This window comes from Scardinius erythrophthalmus (genome assembly GCF_964197995.2).
Source record: "Scardinius erythrophthalmus genome assembly, chromosome: 3".
NCBI lineage: Eukaryota > Metazoa > Chordata > Actinopteri > Cypriniformes > Leuciscidae > Scardinius > Scardinius erythrophthalmus.
In genome coordinates this window covers 40,779,892-40,802,700 of record NC_138223.1, presented here as the reverse complement: position 1 = coordinate 40,802,700, position 22,809 = coordinate 40,779,892, and the positions used below count along the sequence as shown (strand labels likewise).

The 22,809-nt window shown below is 36.2% G+C and overlaps 1 protein-coding gene across 2 annotated transcripts in view; it reads left to right on the top strand.

Annotated features, from left to right (window-relative positions):
* Window positions 1–15,459, top strand: part of jag1a (jagged canonical Notch ligand 1a) — a 30,688-nt gene extending 15,229 nt beyond the window's left edge. The window contains exons 9-26 of one of the 2 annotated variants that reach the window (XM_081361910.1): window positions 622–735; window positions 1,040–1,153; window positions 2,298–2,344; window positions 3,945–4,118; window positions 4,242–4,392; window positions 5,837–6,001; window positions 6,092–6,205; window positions 6,326–6,439; window positions 7,564–7,677; window positions 7,753–7,869; window positions 8,444–8,471; window positions 9,264–9,349; window positions 9,455–9,568; window positions 10,577–10,686; window positions 10,776–11,000; window positions 11,124–11,255; window positions 11,987–12,140; window positions 12,760–15,459. In XM_081361910.1, coding sequence (XP_081218036.1) covers window positions 622–735; window positions 1,040–1,153; window positions 2,298–2,344; window positions 3,945–4,118; window positions 4,242–4,392; window positions 5,837–6,001; window positions 6,092–6,205; window positions 6,326–6,439; window positions 7,564–7,677; window positions 7,753–7,869; window positions 8,444–8,471; window positions 9,264–9,349; window positions 9,455–9,568; window positions 10,577–10,686; window positions 10,776–11,000; window positions 11,124–11,255; window positions 11,987–12,140; window positions 12,760–13,310 — 2,624 coding nt within the window. In that variant the 3' untranslated portion in view covers window positions 13,311–15,459. Of the gene's footprint in view, window positions 1–621; window positions 736–1,039; window positions 1,154–2,297; window positions 2,345–3,944; window positions 4,119–4,241; window positions 4,393–5,836; window positions 6,002–6,091; window positions 6,206–6,325; window positions 6,440–7,563; window positions 7,678–7,752; window positions 7,870–8,443; window positions 8,472–9,263; window positions 9,350–9,454; window positions 9,569–10,576; window positions 10,687–10,775; window positions 11,001–11,123; window positions 11,256–11,986; window positions 12,141–12,756 lie in introns of both variants that reach the window. The other variant, XM_081361909.1, reaches the window with a different exon arrangement.
* Window positions 15,460–22,809: the final 7,350 nt, after the last annotated feature.

Genomic DNA, 22,809 nt, shown 5'->3' with positions numbered 1-22,809 from the left:
AGATCGTCACTTCTTGATAATACTGGTGCTAAATATCACTAAGAAAGGTAGGAGAAGCCACTCTATATAATAACTTTCGTATGTAATAAATTGCTTAACGAAGTAGACGAAAATCAATAAATGCATTTCGGAGGCGCATTTCGTGTAAGACCGTTCCGGCAGGTAATTATACCGAACCACTCTGACGTCAGACTTTGCTCAGGCATTTCAGAAAAACCAAAACAGCATTTCAGATGCTGTGCAAAAAGACCGTTTGCCAGTTATGCAACGCGCAAAGTCACATGATTCAAATCAAATAAATGTGTTTCCATCGTAGTTTATGCGCATGTTAATGAGTGCATACTTTTTTTATGCAAATTTTTTAGAATTTATGCGCATCTTGTTGTTTCCATCCAGTAGTTTTTTATCAATATCCCAAAATGCGCATTAAAAAAGGTGGATGGAAACATAGCTAGTGACAAGCACCACACTTATTTATGTCAGAAAATGTAAAAATATGATTTTATGGCAATTTCCTTTTTTAAAGAGAAAGATATGACGCTTAAATGAAACATAACTCAGAACTCCAGAAGTCTCTTGAAATATGATGCAAATCTCCTCTGGGTTTTTCCTCTTCCTCAGATGAGGATGACTGCAGTCCAAACCCGTGCAATCACAGCGGTGTGTGTGTGGACCTGGTGGACGCCTTTAAATGCATCTGCCCCGTGCAGTGGAGCGGGAAGACGTGTCTCATTGGTGAGTGTTTGTACCCCTCTCTGTGCCTCCGCTTCCCCTCTCTTTCTTTGAGTCAGGGTGTGTTTGTTCAAAAATCCAATTTCCGTGGAAACCGAGTCCGCTTTGGAAGAATTTAAGTTACAGACCACCATGAGACCCCACCGCTGTTTCATACTAGAGTGCATTCACAGTCCATTAACACACACACACACACACACACACACACACACACTCAATTCTTCAGGGACGTTTGGCTGTATGTGTATCTGTCTGATTGTAATTAAGACTACGCTCATGCTGATTTCTTTTGTCATTTTTGGCACAGATGCTAATGAGTGTGAGGAAAGCCCATGCATCAATGCCCACTCCTGCCGGAATCTGATTGGCGCATACTTTTGCGAGTGCCTCCCTGGTTGGACTGGACAGAATTGCGACATCAGTAAGTATTTCATGGTCTCGAACTAAAGCAGTCAGAGACTGACTTCTTAAGGTCGGTTCACACAGAATGCGTTTTTGCTGTTAAAATCGTGAGAAACAGGTCAGTGGAAACAAAAAAACCCTCAAGGTACCTGTATAGAGACTTTTAAAAGTCGAACTGATTTTAACTTTTAGAACACGCAACGGTTAAAGACGTCCGTCTACATTGAAAAACAGCGTAGTAGAATGGAAAAAGTGCAATAAGTGCATTTGCAAATAGAACTGCAGTTATAGCGAGAAGTTCATATCGCATAGGAGTGTTGGGAAGTAATTAACGAAAAGTTGTGATTTTACTCAGTGTAATTTAAAAATAAAAAATATTAAAAATATTTTAATTGAAAAAATACTGAAATAAAAGAAAAATATTAGATGAACTTAAAATGAAAAAATATTTTTTTTACAGTTTAACAAAAAAAATTTGAATGAAAATTTGAAATATGTTGAAATAAGTTGAAGTACTAAAATGACTAAAACTTTTTTTAATTTTAATTAAAAACTAGTTAAAGCTAAATATATATATATATTAATTGACAAAAGCACACAATTATTCAGACTAAACTAAAATTAAAATGAAAATATATAAAATTAAATAAATTATGCAAAATAACACTTACTATTGATGAAATATTTTTGTGAATTAGAAACATGACTGAAGTTCAGCTGTTTTCAAAACTGTCTCGCTTTTTGTCCTGTTTTTCCAACAAGTAGTGGTTTAGTCAGTGTGGCAAATCGCAAGTTTATTAAAATGAATCAGTTCCAAAAAAACTGATTCACCAAATCATTAAAGTCATCATTCTAGTTTTCCTACAAATCCCAGCATGGCATTTGAGCAAACTCCTCTAGTACAGACATGAATGATAATACCTCAAACCATACAGGTGGTTTAGAAGAAGTGTGTATTGTTTAGAAGATGTTATTTCAATATTATGGCTTTTATAATTTCTTTTAGATTTCTTGATTAAACCCAGGATTTTACGCCCTAAAGTCAGTGTGCGGGAAATGCAAAAAAGTGTGCATTGATCTGGGCCTGATATGGAGCCTAATGTTGCTTTCTTGGCACGATTTCTGAAATGTGAACTGATATTTTGATGGATTACCCCCCGCAGATGTCAACGACTGCCATGGACAGTGTCTTAACGGAGGGCTGTGTAAGGTAAGTCCTCGAATGTTTCCATTGGTTTTGGCAGATGTAAAAGCCCCCCAGACTCTCTTTCTCCTTTCTCTACCGCTCCGTTTCCATCACCTCCATCCATTCTTGTTTTAAAATAGTAGAAGCTGAGTCATGCTTTGGAGAATGTACATAAAGAGACAAAGTGGTCAAAAAGACAGAGTGAGTTTGTAAAACGATCAGATTACCATAAACATTCTTGTCTCCTGCCCTTGTCTCCTATTCATTGTTTTTTGCTCTTTTTGTGTACTTTCTTCACTCGCTCTCAGTGCTGATACTTGTACAGCTGGAGTGCATTAGGACATTGTCTGAGCCAGTTAGCTAGAAAAACACAGGGAGTAAAGTCCTAATCAGTACTGACAATCCCGCGTTTGATTTGATCAGATTCAACATGTTGTAATGGACTTTAGGATATTAGTCCCTTAGACTGAGAGAAAGTAGAGTATACTTACTAGGGCTGGGTGATATTGTTTTGGTGTAAGCCTCGCAAAATATTTGTTAGATTTATGCTTTAAAGAAAAACACTATTTGTTAGAAAAATGTAAAATATATTCTATGAAAATTAGGGCTGTCAAACGATTAATCGCGATTAATCGCATCCAAAATAACAGTTTGTTTTTACATAATACATGTGTGTGTACGGAGTATAATTATTTTCTATATATAAATACACACACATGCATATATGTATATTTAAGAAAATGTGTTATTTATATATAAAATATTTATATATAATATAAATATATATACACAGTATATACATGCAAATATTTCTTAAATATATACATGCATGTGTGTGTATTTACATATAGAAAATAATTATACACCGTACACACACATGTATTATGTAAAAACAAACTTTTATTTTGGATGCGATTAATCGCGATTAATCGTTTGACAGCCCTAATGAAAATATGTCTTATCTAAAACAAGACTAATTAAGAACATACTTATTAATAATAATAATAATATTAGTATGGATACAATTAATAATTATTTTACCGTATACCAAGTAAGAATGTTTATAAAGTAATAATTCAGAAAATGTATAAATTATTAAATAATATTACTAATTATTATTCGTCATCTTAATCTGTATGAAATACTAATACTTTTGTTATTAATATATAATAATAATTATTAAAATATTATATACATTATTGCCAACATCATCATTGTTATTAATGTTGACAATAATTATTATTTATCATCTTAATATGTATTAAATAATAATAATAATTATTATAATTATTCAATTTTACAAATTATTATTATTTTACTGTAACAGGTAATAAGAAAATACTGTATGTAAATAATTAAGTAATATTATTAATAATAATTGTCAACATCATTATAATAATGTTATTAATGTTGACAATAATTATTTTAATCTGTATATAAAAAATAATAAGTTTTTTATTATTCAATTTTACTAATTGTTATTATTATTTTACTGTATAACAAGTAATAATTAAGTATTTAAATCATCAAATTGTCAACATCATCAATATTATGATTAATAATATTAAAATATATTATTATTGTTATTAAGCAGTCCTAATGTGTCCTTGTCTCTGTCCCTCAGGATCTGGTCAGTGGATATCGGTGTCTGTGCGCTCCAGGCTTTGCAGGGGAACACTGTGAGCGGGACGTGGACGAGTGCGCTAGTCGACCCTGTCTCAACGGCGGGCGCTGCCAGGACGGTGCCAACGGATTCCAGTGTCTGTGTCCACCTGGTTTCTCAGGTGTCACGTGTCAGGTGAGCAAAACACACTCATGCCAGAACACCTTCATGTGTCTTAACCACATCTGGGCATTTCTATGTCGACACTGAATAAACACTCTCACAATGACTGTGTTGTCTGTGTGATTTTGTCTTCAGCTGGACATAGACTACTGTGAGAGCGGCCCGTGTCAGAACGGAGCGCAGTGTTTTAGTTTGGCCTCGGATTACTACTGTAAATGTCCAGAAGATTACGAAGGCAAAAACTGCTCCCAACTCAAAGACCACTGCCTCATCACACCATGTCAAGGTAGGTAACCAGAAGACGTCCATGTATATCGACGTATCACTGATGATGAGACGGCCATATCATTTAATAGTCATTGGTAGATAAGGAAACCTGTTTATTTTGGGATGAGGTGCAGAAATTACACACTTCCGCTTGAAGGAACTATTAAGTGAGAGTTGGAAAGCCGTAGAGTCTAGACTCGTAAACCTGAGATAGTTGGTTTATTGTCAGTGAAAGATATCCACGATAGTGTACTCTAGGAGTCCTGGTGTCTCCAGCTTTATTGAGTGCTAATCGGCGCTCTCAGACTCCAGATCTCGGCTCTCATGTGTGGGGTTGTAAGATTATCTGGTTGGGCGCATACTGAGGTTTTAATGGGCACTGGAAATAGAAGTGGAGCCTTTTTTAGTCCACGCGGCCGTAAGACTATCCCCATCTCAAGGCCTCGCTGCGTTTGATGCCGTGCCATTGTGTACGCTGTAGCGTTGGCGATCGCTAACTCTAGTCTATTGGTCCCCCGGCCCGTTTCACCATGGTAGCAGCTAAAATAGCGTTACACGATGCGTATGCTAACCCGAAGTGAGCTTACAGAGAGCGGAAAACCCCCCGCTAGTCAGACTACATGACGACTTTGCTAATTCTTAGCATGCCGCTAAATGCTTTCATCATATGTGTCAGTGTGAAAGAGATATTTTGAAGTAGACAGGGTTCCCACGGTCCAAATAAAAATTACATGTGATTTTCCAGGCCTGGAAAAGTCACATTTCTAGCTTTCTAAGTTTCTAGGTTTGTAATTTTTGTAGTTATAAAATATTTCAAATTGCACAAATTGCTTTTGAAATGAATTGATCTTGTTTAGATATTTTTTTTAATCTAAAACTAGACTAAATAGCAAAATACTTATTAAATTATATTATTAATTAATAATATCAACAATTAAGAATTTATAATAATAACAATTAGTATTTTACTGTAAAACAAGTAAAAATTCCAAGACCATTTACATAATTACTGTCAACAATATTATTATTATTCTTACTAAAGATAATAAGTATAATAACAAAAATAATAATTGTTATTGTTTTTAATGTCTACAATTATTATTTATTATCATCTTAATCAGTATGGAATAATAATGATACTACTATTGCAAATAATAATAATAATGTAAAAAATAAAAATAAGTATACTGTTTTCTCTGCTGAGATTACCTGCTGATTAATATAGCAAAAACCAGTTTCTGATGGTTTCATTTGGTTTTTAGCTGGTCTAAATAGTCGACCATCTGGTCTGCCAGTCGTTGGACCGGATTTGGTTCTGGTTGACCATTTTGGTCAAGTGAGATCTAGACCACCTAGAACCTGCACCAACCAACTAGACTAGACATTTGTAGTCGTCCATTCATACGTCAGGTCTAGTTTGTCCTAAAAGGACTCTTGATAACTCTGTCCATATTTCCCCCCAGTGATTGACAGTTGCACGGTTGCCGTGGCGTCTAACAGCACTCCGGGCGGCACGCGCCTCCTCTCCTCTAGTGTCTGTGGTCCTCACGGGCGCTGCCGAAGCCACGCCGGTGGGCATTTCAGCTGCGAGTGTCAGGAGGGATTCACGGGAACGTACTGCCATGAGAGTAAGTGCCGTGTTCAGCGCCGTTTGTGTTCTTTAAAGTCATAGAACATACAATCTTTTTAACATCACGTGTCTCACTCTTTACTCTCAGACATCAATGACTGTGAAAGTAGTCCCTGCCGCAATGGTGGCACTTGCATCGATAAAATTAACACTTACCAGTGTATCTGTGCTGATGGATGGGAGGGACCCAACTGTGAGACCAGTGAGTGCATCTCTCTCTTTAGTGTCACTTGAAATGGAATTCAGTTATTTGGAAATTGTAATGAAATCGTTAAACATTTAAGTATATTTAGCACTAAAACAGTGTTTGTTTCCGAACCAGACATTGACGACTGCAGCTTGAACCCCTGTCGGGACCGAGGAGTGTGCCGGGATCTGGTCAATGACTTTTACTGCGAGTGCGAAAACGGCTGGAAGGGAAAGACCTGTCATTCACGTAAGCCACACCCCCTCATTTGCATACCGTTGACTTTGGGCTAGATCATTTAACTAGCAAAATGATATACAAAAATAAAATAAAAAGAGAGATTTTGTTGTCAGGTAAATTCAAAATATTTATTTTAAGAACTAAAATACAGTTAAAACCTAGCATTTTTGTTCGGTGTTATTTTAGTATCATTATTTTTTATTTTTGTATTTTCTGTTATTTTAATTTTAGTTTAAGTATTAGTAATTTCATTGTGTTTTTGTCATTTTACTTAAAACAAAAAAAGTCTATATAGTTTTTATTCATTTTTATTTATTTTAGCACATAAAGTTAAACTAAATTAAATGAAAACTGTTGCCTTTGCTAATAGCTGAAATAAAAATCAGTTTGTTTTTTATAATTTATTCTATTTCAGCTAACAATATATATTTTTTAAGTTGCGAAAAGTTATTTTTTAAATTTTTTAGTGTTTTTTAATTATTTTAGTTTTAGTTAGCTAAAATAACCCAGTTTTTTTTCACAAAAATTGTGATATTTAAACTTTCATTTTATTCAATCTTTAAGAATAGATTTTTTATTTTAATATTTTTTTTATTGAATTTAACCTTTAATAATGATATTTATTCTTTTTAATTTAAATAGCAATGTTTAGATTATTTTATATAACAGTTTAATTTACAAGTAATACATACAAAATAATAATATATATATATAATAACATACTTAGCAAAATAATAATAGCAAAATCTACATAATGTACATATAGTTTTGCCAAACCATTTACACGTATGAAACAGCATGCAAAGAGACATTTGAGTGATGATGCAAACAAATAATTGAATTAGAGTTTAAATCAATTCATTTAAATGAACAGTTTGATCTCATTCATAGAAATGAATCACGCTTTCTGACTCTGTCATTTTTGCTAATGAAGTTTAAATCAGAGACACTTTTATTTTACATTCTCATAGTTGCAAGACATGAAAGTATCGCAGAACTAGTCTGTAATAAATCGTGACATTCATCATATTGCTTAACTTAAAATGTGAAGCAAAATCATCACATATATATATATTGTAGGTTTCTCTGAATGCCGTCCGTGTGTCTGACAGCTGCTTTCTTCTGGTCCACAGGCGAGAGCCAGTGTGACGAGGCCACTTGTAACAACGGTGGCACGTGTTCAGACGAAGGCGACTCGTTCAAGTGCATGTGTGCTCCTGGATGGGAAGGCGCTACATGTAATATAGGTAAGGCTGCTAATGTCCTGAAGGAGCGTTTCTGTGAATCCATCCGTTATAACGAACGTTTATCATCGTCTACAGCAAAGAACAGCAGCTGCCTGCCGAACCCCTGTGAGAACGGAGCCACGTGTGTCGTGACAGGTGACAGCTTCACCTGTGTCTGCAAAGAAGGCTGGGAAGGGCTCACCTGCAGCCAGAGTACGGCAAAACTTCCTGTTCCACTTCCTTACTACTTCCTGTCTTGACTCCTGTCTACCTCCTGTTTCCAACTCTCACCTACTGCTGCTTAAGGTTCTCTTCCAAACTATATACTAATCGGATAGTTCCTTAAAGCTGAAGTGTGTCATTTCTGCGCCTCGTCCCAAAATAACGACTGACCTTATCTACGAATTACGTGTGTCTGTATATTACACTGGGATTGAAGCAATTATTTAAATGTAGAAAAATGACACACGTCACCTTTGCCGTTAGTTGCGAACCCACACAGAATCCGCACGGCAGAACTCCGGGTTTTCCATAACAAACACAGAAAATGCCCTAAATAGTCCATAGATTCTGTCTGTGCCCGTTTAGTAGTTTCAGCTCAAATATCATTAGCAGACGTAACTTTGATGAATGATTGTTCAGGTGGGATTATGAGCTAGTATGTAACTATGGTAACAATATTGCGACTTTCAACGTGTTGATTTCATTCTAACAAGAAGAGTTTTTAATATTTTTTATATCTGTATTCAATGTATGATAACAAAATGTTTGATGTTTCGTTTTACAGATTCCAACGATTGCAACCCACAGCCATGGTAAGCTTAATTCTGTCAACATTGCAATTTTGTTGCTGCCTTCAAGTTCGATAAATTAAATTAAATTAAATTTAACTTAATTCAACTTAATCTAATTTAATTCAGTTTATCTTAATTTAATCTTTTAAAATTATATTTAAAAAAAATATAACAATGTATAACAATAAAATGTAAATTAGTGCTGTCAAATCAATTAATCGCGATTAATCGCATTTAACATAAAATTTGTTCATATAATATGTGTGTGTATATATGTATTTATATATATATATATATATGTGTGTGTGTGTGCGCATATATATGTATGTGTATATATATGATTAATTGATTTGACAGCACTAATAATATACACAATACATTTTGATCAACAGCAATATTTACCCACATTTATTTTTACTTTTACTTTCTGAATTTAATTAAGTTTGAATTAAAGAAAAATGGTGGAAACTAAGTTTTTATTGTGAGCATTAACTGTACAATTTAGTATATACATATTTTGTGTATTGTGATTTTACCAGAAAATGCTATAAATTAATACACAGAGCATCCAATTAATAAAAGAAATGTTTAAATTAATAGAAATTAATAGAATAAATATGTATTATAAATTAATAATAATAATAACTGAACTAAATATAAATATAAATGTAATCATTACGACTTAAAAAATGTGAAAAAAATGTATTCTGACAAAAATGATGCTCATCACCACGTATTTGACGTCCAGACTTGTAGCATGTGTCCTGTTGAACTTTGACCCCATATCTGATCACGTGTCTGATCTTTGTGCAGTTATAACAGCGGTACGTGTGTGGACGGTGATAACTGGTACCGCTGTGAGTGTGCCAGTGGATTCGCAGGGCCGGACTGTCGCATCAGTGAGTGATCAATGACGCTTTATCTAATGAATACAATATATATAGTCATATCGACACATAAGATGGTGATTTTACAGCAATCTAAACGTGCGTCTCGCCCCACAGACATCAATGAGTGCCAGTCGTCTCCCTGTGCGTTCGGCTCCACGTGTGTGGACGAGATTAACGGCTACCGCTGCCTGTGTCCCCCCGGCAGGACCGGGTCCAGGTGTCAGGAAGGTACAACTCCCATCATTCATGCTGTTTAATTAACATCAATATTATAAGTCATGGTTGCTATTGAGTTTGAGGTTCTTCAAATTAGTACATCATTTAAATGTAATTATTTATTTTTTTGTTCTAGATTTAAAGGATATATTATAATATCTTTTAAACTTTTAATGTTATCTATTGTAATTTTTTTCTTTTTTAAATCATGATCTCAGCATAGATCTCATATTATTATACTTGTAACATTTTGACTGAATATTGTTTAATCATTATCTCAGAATACTTAGGTGTCGTTAACGAAACCCTTAGTGTTTTAATTTGAATAAGTTTTTCATTATAGATTCAAAAGATATATTATAATGACTTTTACACTTTTTACTGTGACTATTGTTTTAATATTATTATTTTTAGTCATGATCTAACAGTAGGTTTGTTAGATGTTGTTTACGAAACCCTTAGTGTTTTAATATTACTTAATTCATTTTGTTCTAGATTTAAAGGATATATTATAATACCTTTTCATTTTTTTACTGACTATTGTGTTAATATTATTGTTCTAGACTTAAAGGATATAAAATATTACCTTTTAAACGTTGTACTGTGACTATTGTGTTAATATATTGTAGTGTTTTTTTTTTTTTTTTTATCATGATCTCTGAATAGGTTTATTAGGTGTCATTACCGAAACCCTTAGTATTTTAATTTTAATTATATTTAAATAATTCAATAATTTTAGTATTTTAATAGTAATTTTAATTTAGAATCAATCTATTTCTTTGTAATTTTTCTGAGTACTTATTGTATTAGCAAGATCAAGGCTTATTTTTTCTCAAATAACATAAACATCATTACCATCACAAATTGAAAGTGGATTATGGGATGTGTGAAAAATGTTTCAAACCATAATTTGAAAAAGATTAATTTTTCAAGATTTCAAATAGCCAAAAGTGGCCCCATTTAAAGAATAAAAAGTGTAAATGTCACATGATTTTTAAAGTGGCTCGTCTTTTCTCTTAGTCACGGGACGTCCGTGTGTGTCTGGAGGTCGGATTGCTGTAGACGGAGCGAAGTGGGCGGAAGACTGCAACACCTGTTACTGTCACAAGGGGATCGTGACCTGTACTAAGGTATGTGTTGTAGCTGTTGACAGACGTTAATAGCAATGCGTTATGGTTTCTGAATTTGCTCTCTTTGCTCTCCTTCCTCTTGTGCTCAGCTGTGGTGTGGCCCTAAACCCTGCCGTATGCTCGGCTCCGGGCGAGGCGACTGTCCGCTGGGTCAGCTGTGTGTGTCGCTGCGTGACGAGCAGTGTTTCGTGAAGCCCTGCTCGTCTCAGGGCGAGTGCATGTCTGCTCACCGGCCGGCCGTACGCGCGCGCTGTCACCCCGAGAGCGACTGCGCCAACGTCACCTTCACCTTCAACAAGGACACCATGCCACAGGTGAGGCCACTGAGACTGTCCAAGTTTGGTGATAGGGTTGCATTTACTTAATTAATACATGCATATTAAAAAGTGTTCTTATTATATGATGTCTTTAATGAGTGTGTGTCTTTCGGCTCTCAGGGAGTGACGGTGGAGCAGGTGTGTCGTGAGCTGAGACATCTGTATGTGACTAAGAATGTTTCGACTGAGTTTTCCATCTCTATGACCTGTGAACTCTCTTCTGCCGCCAATAATGAGATCCATGTGGCCATCGTAAGTGATCTAACGCAGTATTTAATTGGCTAGAAATTGCTGCAGTTTCTATAAAATGCTGTAATATCCTTATAGTTATAAAGAACGACTTGAAAAATCATTGAATTACAGGGCTTGACTGTAACTTGTTTGCTCACCGGCCACAATGGCTAGTGTTTTTCCAAAGTTTTTAGCCACTCAGCATTTTCACTGGATCGATAACATGTGGAAAAGCTGCCATATAGATATTTTTAACATGATCTCATAATTTGGCAGCAGGAATATTAGGCTGCTGTCACTTTAAGACCTGACGCACACATCCATTATACTGTTACACATGCGTTTTCTTTCTCAACTGTTTACATTCACTTAAAACATAACTGACTGTGTTTACATGAACACTCGCCAAGATCGGCATTTTGACTTTTTGAAAGTGTATTTGACTGTTTAAACGCAATAAGCAACGAAAAATAACTAAATTTAGTACTGAGAGGCACCTTTATGTGCACAAAATCTGCGGGAATGAGTAAAATTATGCGCAATCCCACGCCGAAATTCAAGCCCTGTACTACGTCACTGCTGAAATCCACCCGCATTTGGCAGGTGTTAATGTCAAGCCTTGTGTGTGTATATATATATATATATATATATACAGTTGCCATGTACAACGGGCATACAGTTAACTCTACTGTAATTTTCTAAATCTAGCTAGGTCAGAATTGTTTTTTTAAAGGAAATATTGTGTTTTCCAGCATGTGACTGAGGATGGCATTCACGGCAGAGTTCCTGTTAAAGAGATCACAGACAGCATCATCGATCTGGTGAGCAAACACAGCGCGAACAGCACCATCATCGGCTCCATCGCCGAGGTCCGCGTGCAGCGCAGGCAACCGCAAAACCCCAACGGTGAGACACTTCTTAAGGAACTTCTTAAACCTCACAGAAAGTAGCCGTAGGTCAAAACCACGGATCCTCTGATTGGAAATGAAATGACTATTTCAGAGCAAATACATAAATATTGAGATACAAACTACCGTTCAAAACTTTGGGTGTGGGAGTTTAAAGAATTAATACCTTTAAAAGGGACATTTGTAATGTTACAAAACATTTAAATAGTAGTTTTCCACATTGAATTAATGTTTTTTGAGCATAAAATCATCATATTAGAATGATTTCTGAAGGATCATGTGACACTGAAGACTGGAGTAATGATGCTGAAAATTCAGCTTTGATCACAGGAATAAATTACATATTAAAATATATTAAAATAGAAAATAGTTATTTTAAATTGTAATAATATTTTACAATATTACTGTTTTTACTGTATTTTTTTGGTCTAATGAATGCAGCTTTGGTGAGCAAAAAATCTTTAGATTATAGTGAGTGTATATACAGTGTTGAAAAAATTAAGATTTTAATTTAATAACGAATAAATAGAGTAAAATGCTAGATGCTTTGCACACAGTGAATGGATGTCATATTTTGCCAGCTTGTTTTAATTAATCCATTGGTTCTCATTCAGTAGACTACTTGGTGCCACTGCTGGTTTCCATTGTGACGGCGATCTGGGTTTTGGCCCTGGCGTCGGTGTTCCTGTGGTGTGTGCGCCATCGACGCAAACAAAGCTCCAGCCCCACCGCGATCAACCCCGCCGCCCCGTTCTCCACAGGAACCGCGGAAGAAAACACAGTGAACAACGCTCGTGAGCAGCTCAACCAGATCAAGAACCACATCGAGAAGAACGCGTCTAACGGCAGCCTGCCAGGAAAAGAGCACCACTGTGACGACAAGAACACCGTCAACGCCAAAATCAGGACGCATTTCTCCGAGTCCACCAGACTGACGCAGGACGACTCCAACACGCGGTTGCAGAAGACACGCTTTCCACGTCAGCCGGCCTACATGCTGGTGGACCGAGACGACAGGCTCAGCTCCAGCGACACGGACGGTAAAACCCCGCACTGGACTAACAAACGCGACAACAGAGACCTGGAGTCGCAGCACAGAGCTCCGGATACACAGCAGAGAGACCCGGACACGACACACAGCTTGCACAAAATGGAGTTTATCGTATAACAATCATTGACGACGTCTCGGAAAAGGTCAAAGAATAGCCAATGAATCAAAAAGCTTATTGTTGACTGTGACGACAAGTCCGGACAGTATTTGTTCAGACGTTGCGCTGCAGTGGGGACCACAGGCTGGTCCGTTTTCTGTTAACGTGCGTCAGTCAGTGTCTGTAGGGCCTGAAGACATTAGCCTGTGCAGAACTTATAGCCTCGAAGACAAAACCTGAACGTGAATGTAATTGGCCAAAATCTGCTACGGATCTCACAACAAAAAACATGTCCAGGTCACATTTCACCCTAGAATTCATAGACATGACAATTAAGCACATTTGTCTCCTAAATTCTCATTATTGTAATCTTATTTTTTCGTAATTTCGTTTTTTTTGGTTTTTTGTTTTTTCAAAGGTGAAATACTGCAGTTTTATACCGTGACAAAATACTGTAATACTAGGATTTTTTATGCAAATCAGCATTCATTCACAACAATGTACTAAAAATGGAAAAGTTTCACGTACCACAAAAACAATTAAATACGCTGTATTACTCATGTCAGGCCAGTAGATGGCGATGCCACTTTGTAAAGAAACGCCTATAGACTGAACGCGTTATACACAAATTTCACAAATTCGTGTTTTTGTAGTTTACACTGAGACGATAACGGTATCGTTTTCAAAAACATGCACCTTGAAACCTGTTTTCAAAAGTTTTCAGGCCCCCAAAACGGCGCTGTCGTGTAAACGAACGTCCGAAACGCATAAAACGTTTCGGTGTCGTGTAAACGGCAGTACAATAAATTCTACAATAAAAATAAATATACCATTTATATTGTTTTTTCAAACATTACTTTACAGTAATGAAAATTATGCTTGAATTATGCTGTTTTTTGCATTGCGGAAATGAGAATTACAGGGTAATGTGCTTAAACTTTATAGCGCTAAACATCTAAAATATAGTGTCTTTTTACTTTCTAATGACTTTGGGATGAAATTAGCCATGGAAATGTTCCATGAGGGTTTCGTGAGCATCACCCAGCTGTTGAACTGAACGGCACATGCAGACTGTATTCGGTTTTAGAACTTAATGCACCGGAAATAGCTTGTGAATCAGTGATTACTGGTTCATCATGTGCTTGAAGATTGTATTTAACTCCCATTTATTGGGTTCTTGACTGGATTTTATTTCCCCGCTCTTTCCAGCAGTTCATTTTTATTTATTCTGCTCTTGTTTTTTTTTTTTTACATGTGTACAGTCATGCTTAGAAGTTGCTGTCTATATGAAATCCACTGTCAATTTAGATGTTGTATAGATGACTTTGTACATATTTTCGAATTAATCATTGTGTATATTTGATTTATTAACTTAATAATCGAGAGCCTATCGTTTGTTTTTATTTATATACATGGTTTAGGTTTGATAATGTGTCCGATCTTTGTATTTTTGGATGGAAAATATTGTCTCTTGTTTCTGAAATGCCAAAATAATAGTTTATTTTTTGAAGAATAGCTTGTTTATTTGTATCTAAATCCAGAATACAATGTGCAATGTTAAGAAAACGTGCATGGCTTGTGTTTGTACTGTCCTGAGACGTAGGCTAGATGGGTTTTCCATCTAGTGTTGATGCAGATACACTTTTCTAGATGTTATGACTTTAAAACCATTCCTGAACATTTTTAGCATATTTTCTGCTCATAACTGTGTTAAATGAATTTGGCAGCCCAGGATATCAAACAACGCTTTTTCTGGTTAACCACAGTATTCAAATGAACTCGAACCAAAACGTCTAAAGGGAACGAACAGTATTAGAAGTGCAATGTAATGTGAAATATGAAGAAAACAGAACTGAATGTGATAAGCGAGACAAACATGAAATCAAAATCATTTTAGTAGACCATTTTTATTAATTGACTGTGGGGCTTTTCTGCTTCGGTCCCACTTGCAATCTGTGTTACTACTGCCATGTTGTCTAGTTCATTTGTTGAGTTTGTTCCTTTGATTGTTTATTTCTTGTGTTTGTCTATGAAATTCTTCTATGAAAAAGCAGAGCCATGAAAACAAATCATCCTGGGGTTTGTCAAAGCATTTATTTCGATTTTCATTCAGTTGTTGACATTTGGATCCTTAAATCAAATAAAATTTCACTTGAATGTTTTGAATTTAAGAATTTGATCTTTCTTTTTTTGCAAACAATCCAACAACGAGTTTTGGTTTGTGTGTCAAAAACCATCAAATAATCTGTATAATAATTTAAAGGAAACTCTATGGTGTAAATACTAATCCTAAACTGTCCATTATGCCATAAAAATACATTTTATACTGTAAAATATTGCATTGGATAAATATGTCTTGTGTTGCGTGAAACTTGCTTACATAGTGAGGTCTTATATTTGTGAGTGAATCATTCTTTGAGTCAGTTCATTTAAATGAATCAGTTGAATGGGTTCACAAATTGGTCTGAATGATTCATTGAATGATGAAAAATATACATATATTTACAATTACAATTTAATTATACATGATTAAGTGACTTATAAACTTTTATATTAGATGTGATTAATCAATTTGACAGCATTATACGCTATATAGACACATATTTACAGACTTTTATGTTAGAGGTGACAACACAAAATAAGTGCATACTATCAAATGGAGCTTATGTATCAAACGGCGTATGATCTCCTGTCCTAAGAATATTATAAATGTTTCCTTATTTATGCTTGATTTAATGTAACCCAGGTTCTGAATTGCAGGCCTGACACGCTGGACACAGCCGTAACCGTCCCAACAGGGTCCACATTGTGTGTGGCTAGACGTTCAGCTGAGCGCGGCGGGCGGCCGACCATGTGAGACAGGTTATGAAAGGCCTTCACACTATCTCTCTCTGCTGTCGTGGGAAAGCTGAAGATGCACACCAAAATAGACGGCATGAGATGCGTTTGCCTAACCTGTTTGCAAAGGCATCGCACAAAGAACGTCTTCTTCTAGCTTTTCAGCTTCAATCAGCTTTTCTTTGGAAACCGCGCGATGACCCTTTCTCAACAGGCCTGATTCACTGAAGCAATGAACATGTGCAAAACTGTTTTTCCAGAGCTAAATTGACTGACATGCACTGATCATTAATCATGACACATTGAGAAAGTATTTGGACATCTAAGACAATTAAAAATATATACATGGCATTGCATTAGATAATATCAAACCACAATGTATTTATATAAAAAAAGCACAGTCACACTTTTAAAGCATAAAGGTTTTAAACACCCCATGTTGACAAATTGACAAAATTCACTTTTAGCCCATATGCATATTTCAAATCTAATGTGAAAAAACAGATGATGTATATATACTAATTTATAATGCAGACCCAATATATTGATGACTCATCTTGACTTACAAATTTTTGTCCAATCAAATACTCTCTGGAATAAACATGCCCCTCCCACTAATACGTCTGACTAGCAATAGCAAGTAGCAAATCATGTGCAGTTATGACGTAAAATAAAGGATGGTGACTATTAAAATGGGATGAGCTCTTAGAAATGTCCTATTGTTCCTAAAGGAAATGTCAACGCGGGAAACAACTGCGCACGTCAAGCGATTTCACATGGCCATTTAGCATACATCAGTTGCTTAAATATTTTTTTTGAAAAGCTGTTCAGCATTTGAGCACACATGACACTTGGTTTGACGTTTTGAATGCAATGACAATCCAAATGCTTTCAGGGGCCACTCATTTTTTCATTTTAACAGATGTATAGCAAGCAGAAGCAGTCAGAACAAATGCCTTCTGTGAAAGTCCCACAGTTGTCTGAAGACGTAGACAAATCCATAAACAGATTCTGACTATTAATCTAACTGACCCTTCGTTTCCTGGTCATCAGAACAGAAAATATGACCATTTCGCCGACTTCAAAGCCTAAGAACTGGGTCAGGCTGAAGGAAAGTCTCTCTGAAACTTGACTTGGCCACAATCTCCAACACTAATGGCTCCATCATGTTAACAAATTTGTCACGGTAAATGGACTCAGTGTCCGCTTTAGAGCAACACTGCCAGGGCTGAGGTGATGAAACATGAGCTTCCAGAAGGAGTTTTATCGTCATTTGTTCTATAAAAGCGTATTAGAAACTGATCTGTGTGTGTGTGTTTGTACTGTTAGGAGAGTTATTCCAGAGCAGAAGGTTGGAAAGTACAAAGCATTTATTACTAAGAGACACTTGCACTCAATTTTAGCCAGAAAACCATTAGCTCTGTTCCAAAACCTAGTGAGATGCCTACACAAGTAGTGTTTTAAAGGGTAACTCTCGCCAAAATTGAACCTAGGCTCTTTTTGTTAATCTACCCGAGTCAAACTTTCGTTTAAAAGCATAATTAGAATGGAAACGCCACTTTTAAGTTTGACCGTATTTTCATTTTAGGTCAAATTGCTTTTTGAATGGGAGTGCTTGGGGCACTACTATGATAGCATCAAAATCGCTATTTTTAAAACACTAAGGAGGCTCGACAGTCGACACAACATGAAACTTTGCTCGAAGTATCACCAGGGGCTCTACACATGAACTCAAGCATTGAGAACATTGTTTGTGTACACAAAGTTTATTAAAAAGAAAGGTTTTGTACGACTCACTTTATCAGTTAGTGTTTCCGGTGGCTGAAATTTTGTCAGTCAAAAGTAGTCGATCTCCGAATGCACTCGTTGACGATCACACTTTGACCTGATTGGTTACAAGGTAGTTTGTTTGTGACGTCAGAAACACCAGCGATTTCAAACCGTGTTTTTGAGACTGTATTTGGTTCACTGCAGTTTTAAGGAGAAAATACTCAGCAATGGTGTTGGTTTATGAATTTGCACATGGTTTGTCTTAAACCATATTAAAAATATCACATAAACATATAAACAACATTAAAATCTTGATTTTCACCACAGGGGGACTTTAAATGTTACTGCTTGTTTTAGAACATTCAGAGAACATTCAAACATTCCCATGATGAATGCAAAATGATAAAATGGAATGTTGCCTGAACATTTCGAACTAAAACATTTTTTTTTAAAAAGTTCCATAAATGATGTATAATAATGATTGGTGCTAATGCTGTGAGATAATCGTCAAAGACTAAAACTCTGAGCGAAAATTCTATTAACGTTACTGGAAGAATGTTTGTTCATAACTTTGAAAGAACCTTTCTAGAACATTAGCCAAAGTTTTAGGAACTATAGGCTACCGATGTTAGCTGGGTATGCCGCATAATAATGCCTCGTTTTGGCCTTCATGGAGAAAGCAAACCCATAATGCATTGCAATGTGGTAGGTGAAAACATCCATCCATTCAAGATGGTGGAAAAAGCGGGAGATCTGTCAAATTATAAATACCTAATACCTAAATTATCAAAAGAAATAGACCAATTGTCTATTTTTGTGGCGTTGTTAGCTTAGCAACATGATAGCGAACAAACTATTTTGAAATCAACTGTGAGTTAAGACAGTTTCCTGTGAAGTGCTCTACTGGTATGAGTTCTTGTACGTGCTTTTGGAACAGAACCATTGTATGAATTTCAGACGCCATATAAACTCACACATTGTCCTAAACGCTAGGTCTCTCGACAGACAACTCAGTTCACACAGTGCACAGATTCACGCACCCTGAGAAGACAGAGACCTATTCCTGCAGAAACACTTTCCCAGCGCAGCCACACCCGGAGCAGAGTCAATAATTAGGTCCGTATCATGACTCAGCCTACGAATGTGTGTGTGTGTGAGTGTGAGACAGCGAAACAGAGAAACAGACACGAGACTGCGTGGGAACTTATGTGTCCTCAGATGATGATGTCAACTTTCTTTGAAAGTTGGCCGAAGAATGTGCAAAATAAAATAAGGGAAAGAGAAAGACGGCAGAAAGGACAGCAGTCGCCCCTCAGGCTTTAGTCAGCAATTTAGACTGCAGTTGCATTGACAAATAGTTTATTTACAGACTAACAGAAGCAGTTTGCCACTGACTGTATAGTGATTTGCAAGCACATTATGTTGTTGTACAGGCTATTAACAGAGTGAAATAGGAAATCATAATTGACTCCATTTACTTTCTTAATGCACGTCCCTGGCAGGGTTACCAGGTTTGCATAACAAATCCAGCCAAAACCGGCCCAATCGCAGCCAAAACAAGCCCAATCACGCTCCACATTCGCTAAACCCGTGCACTAAAAAAAACAACCCGCAGCAACAGTTTAAAAGTAAATACATGTTATTGGTGTCTAATTTCATATGCCCATTGTTGTTCCCTACTTGAGTTTGTAAATTGATATTGTTTAATAAAAATAAAAAAAATGAAAAAACTCTATAAAAGTAGGCAAATTCTGCGGGAAAACTTGGCAACACTGGTCGATGGTTTTATTGTGCATGATTCAGCAATGCATGTGGTTCCAAAGAAGAAAAAATATCTTAATAATCTTTCATCAAAAAACAAAACATACATAAATATAGAAAACACTTATTTTTTTCTATCTATATAATCTATAGCCTGCAAACTCAACCAATAAATAAATAAATAAAAAGATTTACATGCCATGAATCACTCTTTTTCAGCTCCAACCACCTGGTTCATCTTACAATTTGTCAGTGCTGAATATTCAGTTTCAAGCTAAATGGTCAGATTGGTCAGACAAACCTGCAACCAGACTACATTAGACTTGTGCACATATAACATCTTGTGAAGTCAAAATAGAAATCACATGCTTTCATGCTAATAGCATGAGATCAGTGAAAACCCCCATTTAAAATGGTGAAGAAATAGGGAAAAATGCCAATTATAAATACAGTTACTTTAATACCTAAAGAGTCCATTAAAATTCCAAGTTTTATATGCATGCATTGTTAGCTTAGCAACATGCTAAACATAAACATCAGGCTTTTAATGCTAATAGCATATGCTAATAATCATACAGAGTCACAAAACCACACATTCTTCCATGAACCGATCACACGCAAACACACTGACACACTCCCGTTTCCTCTTTAGTTCCTTTAATCACTCTGAAACATGAGAGTGTTTAAGAGAGGTCATAAAAACAACATACAGCCTTGCAGCCGAGAGAGAGTCTGGCCTTTATCTAGAACGTGTATGTGTCATGGTTTTTAAGGTCTCTTTTATCTGAGCCGAAAACAAAAGCTGGATCTTTGGTTTCGGAGTCAGGAAGAGTGTGATCAAACAGACGGCCGGTGTAAGACAGTCTAGATTTCAGGGCCTCGCCGTTAGCGATTAGCTTATCTGCAAGGCGTAACTGCTGTGTTATTCTTCAGCGTGATAACAGTCTGATTCGCTTCTCTGATGTTGCAGATATTTCCCACAGTATCATATCCTCGACGTAGAGCTACACAGGGCTACTTAAACACTTCACAAGTGGCTTGTTGACACAGAGGTTACCATGTTTTTGAGTAGGTTAAATTCACACATAATGAACAAAATAAATTACTTCACCACAACAAGTCAGATATAGGAACATATATGTATGTTTCTGCTTGTTGCATAGACTAATGACATTTAATATTTGACATAACCAAGGCATTGCTAGGTTTTACACTGTTCTGGATGATTTCTATAGTGTTACTATGCTATTGGGTCTTCTTCGGGTGGTTGGTAAATTGTTGCTAGTGTCTTCTCAGTGGTTATTAGGTTATTTCTATGCTGTTCTGGGTTGTTAGGATGTTCTGTGTGGTTGCTAGGTGGTTTCCATGTCATTGCTAAGTACGTACTAGATGCTTGGTTTCTTTCCTTAAAGAATCGCAGAGAAAAGGAAATAGCAAAAGATTGTTCCGTCCTTAATATTGCGTACATCTGAGTGCAACAGATTATTCGAAAAAAGATTATCGACAGATTATTGTACAATCTACAAATGTAGATTCTATGCATTGGTTGTTGGTTGTATGCAGGCATATCTAAATGCAAGTTTGTGAGGTTTGTTCAAGAATATTATTTAATCATTATTTTCGTCTTATTTTACCAGTGTAAATATTTAAACATCCATGAGAGAAGATACATTTACTTGAGAAGCAAAATTGCATGAGATGTTCAGGCTTGTTGTCAGAAAATATAACCTCTTATTTTAAATCAATGTAATTGTTTTAAAGAAATTGACTCAGCTAACAAAAATATGTTCTAAGAAAAGTTTTCGCTAACCTTCCTACAAAGTTATGAAAACCTCTTTAAACTTACTTCTTTAAAAGATTTGATTTAAAAAGAAGATTATTGCTAAACGTTAGCTAAAACATTAAGAGAACGTTCCATTTTATAATTTTGCAAACATTATGGGAATATTTTTTTAATGTTATCTGAACACTCTGAAACAAGAAGTTAGTAACATTCAAATAGCCTACATTAGATGAACGTCCAACTAAATTCAGAAAAACACTCGTGAACCATGTATAAATAATATTTTGAGAACATTATTAACTCTTTCCCCACCAGTGTGTTTTAAAAAAAGTTGCCAGTCACTGCCAGCATTTTTGATAATTTTCACAAAACTTTAAGTGTGTAAGAGCTGATCCTGTTGCAGTGTTTTAGATGGAGTATGTGGTGCTGAGAGTCCAGCTCTCTCTGTGGACTCACCACTGGGCTGTTTGTGTGTGTTTTATCACCCTACAGTGCAAACTGTTGACAAACCGCATGCTATTGCAGTGCACGAGGAATGTAGGTCAGGCACAAGTAAAACTAAAAGTCTGACCTGTTCAGGCCCTCTGAAGTTCAAAAACAAAGTGGACGAAAGTCCAGATTCACAGATGTACCGCCAAGCACTTGAGAACACACACACACACACACACACACACACACACACACACACACACACACACACACACACACACACACACACACACACACACACACACACACACACACACACACACACACACACACACACACACACACACACACACACACACACACACACACACACACACACACACACTCACTCATTCGCCCCAGCAGTTATCATGCATGCTTATCCAGCCTCCACATATATTCATTTCTGTGGTATTTGTGAGGGCGAAAAGTTTTTTCCCAAGTTTTTTAATGAGAATGCAAAAATGACATGATGATAAATCATGTTTTAGTCAAGTAGTGATGTTCAGTTCCCAGAACACCGGAGAGTCATCTTTGATTGACGACGATTCATTCATTCCCATCAAACAACTACTACCTCCACCTTTGATGACATCATCAGGACATCCTTTGTTACATCACATATGAGAAGCTACTGGAATAAGGTGTGTCCACCAAACACACACACACACACACACACACACTGTTATCTCGGTTTAGATACTGTACATCTGCAGGTAAAACTATTGGGTGTGTCAGTGCTGAGTTCCATTTCAAGTGTTCTGGAACAAACCTTCAAAACAAAGGTAACAGAGCCTAGGCTGAAAGCTTAAAAACGAACCATTTTAAACCATTAAACCATTGTTGTAGTTGCTATGGTGTTTCTAGCTGTTGCCTGGGTATTCTAGGCTGTTGCTGAT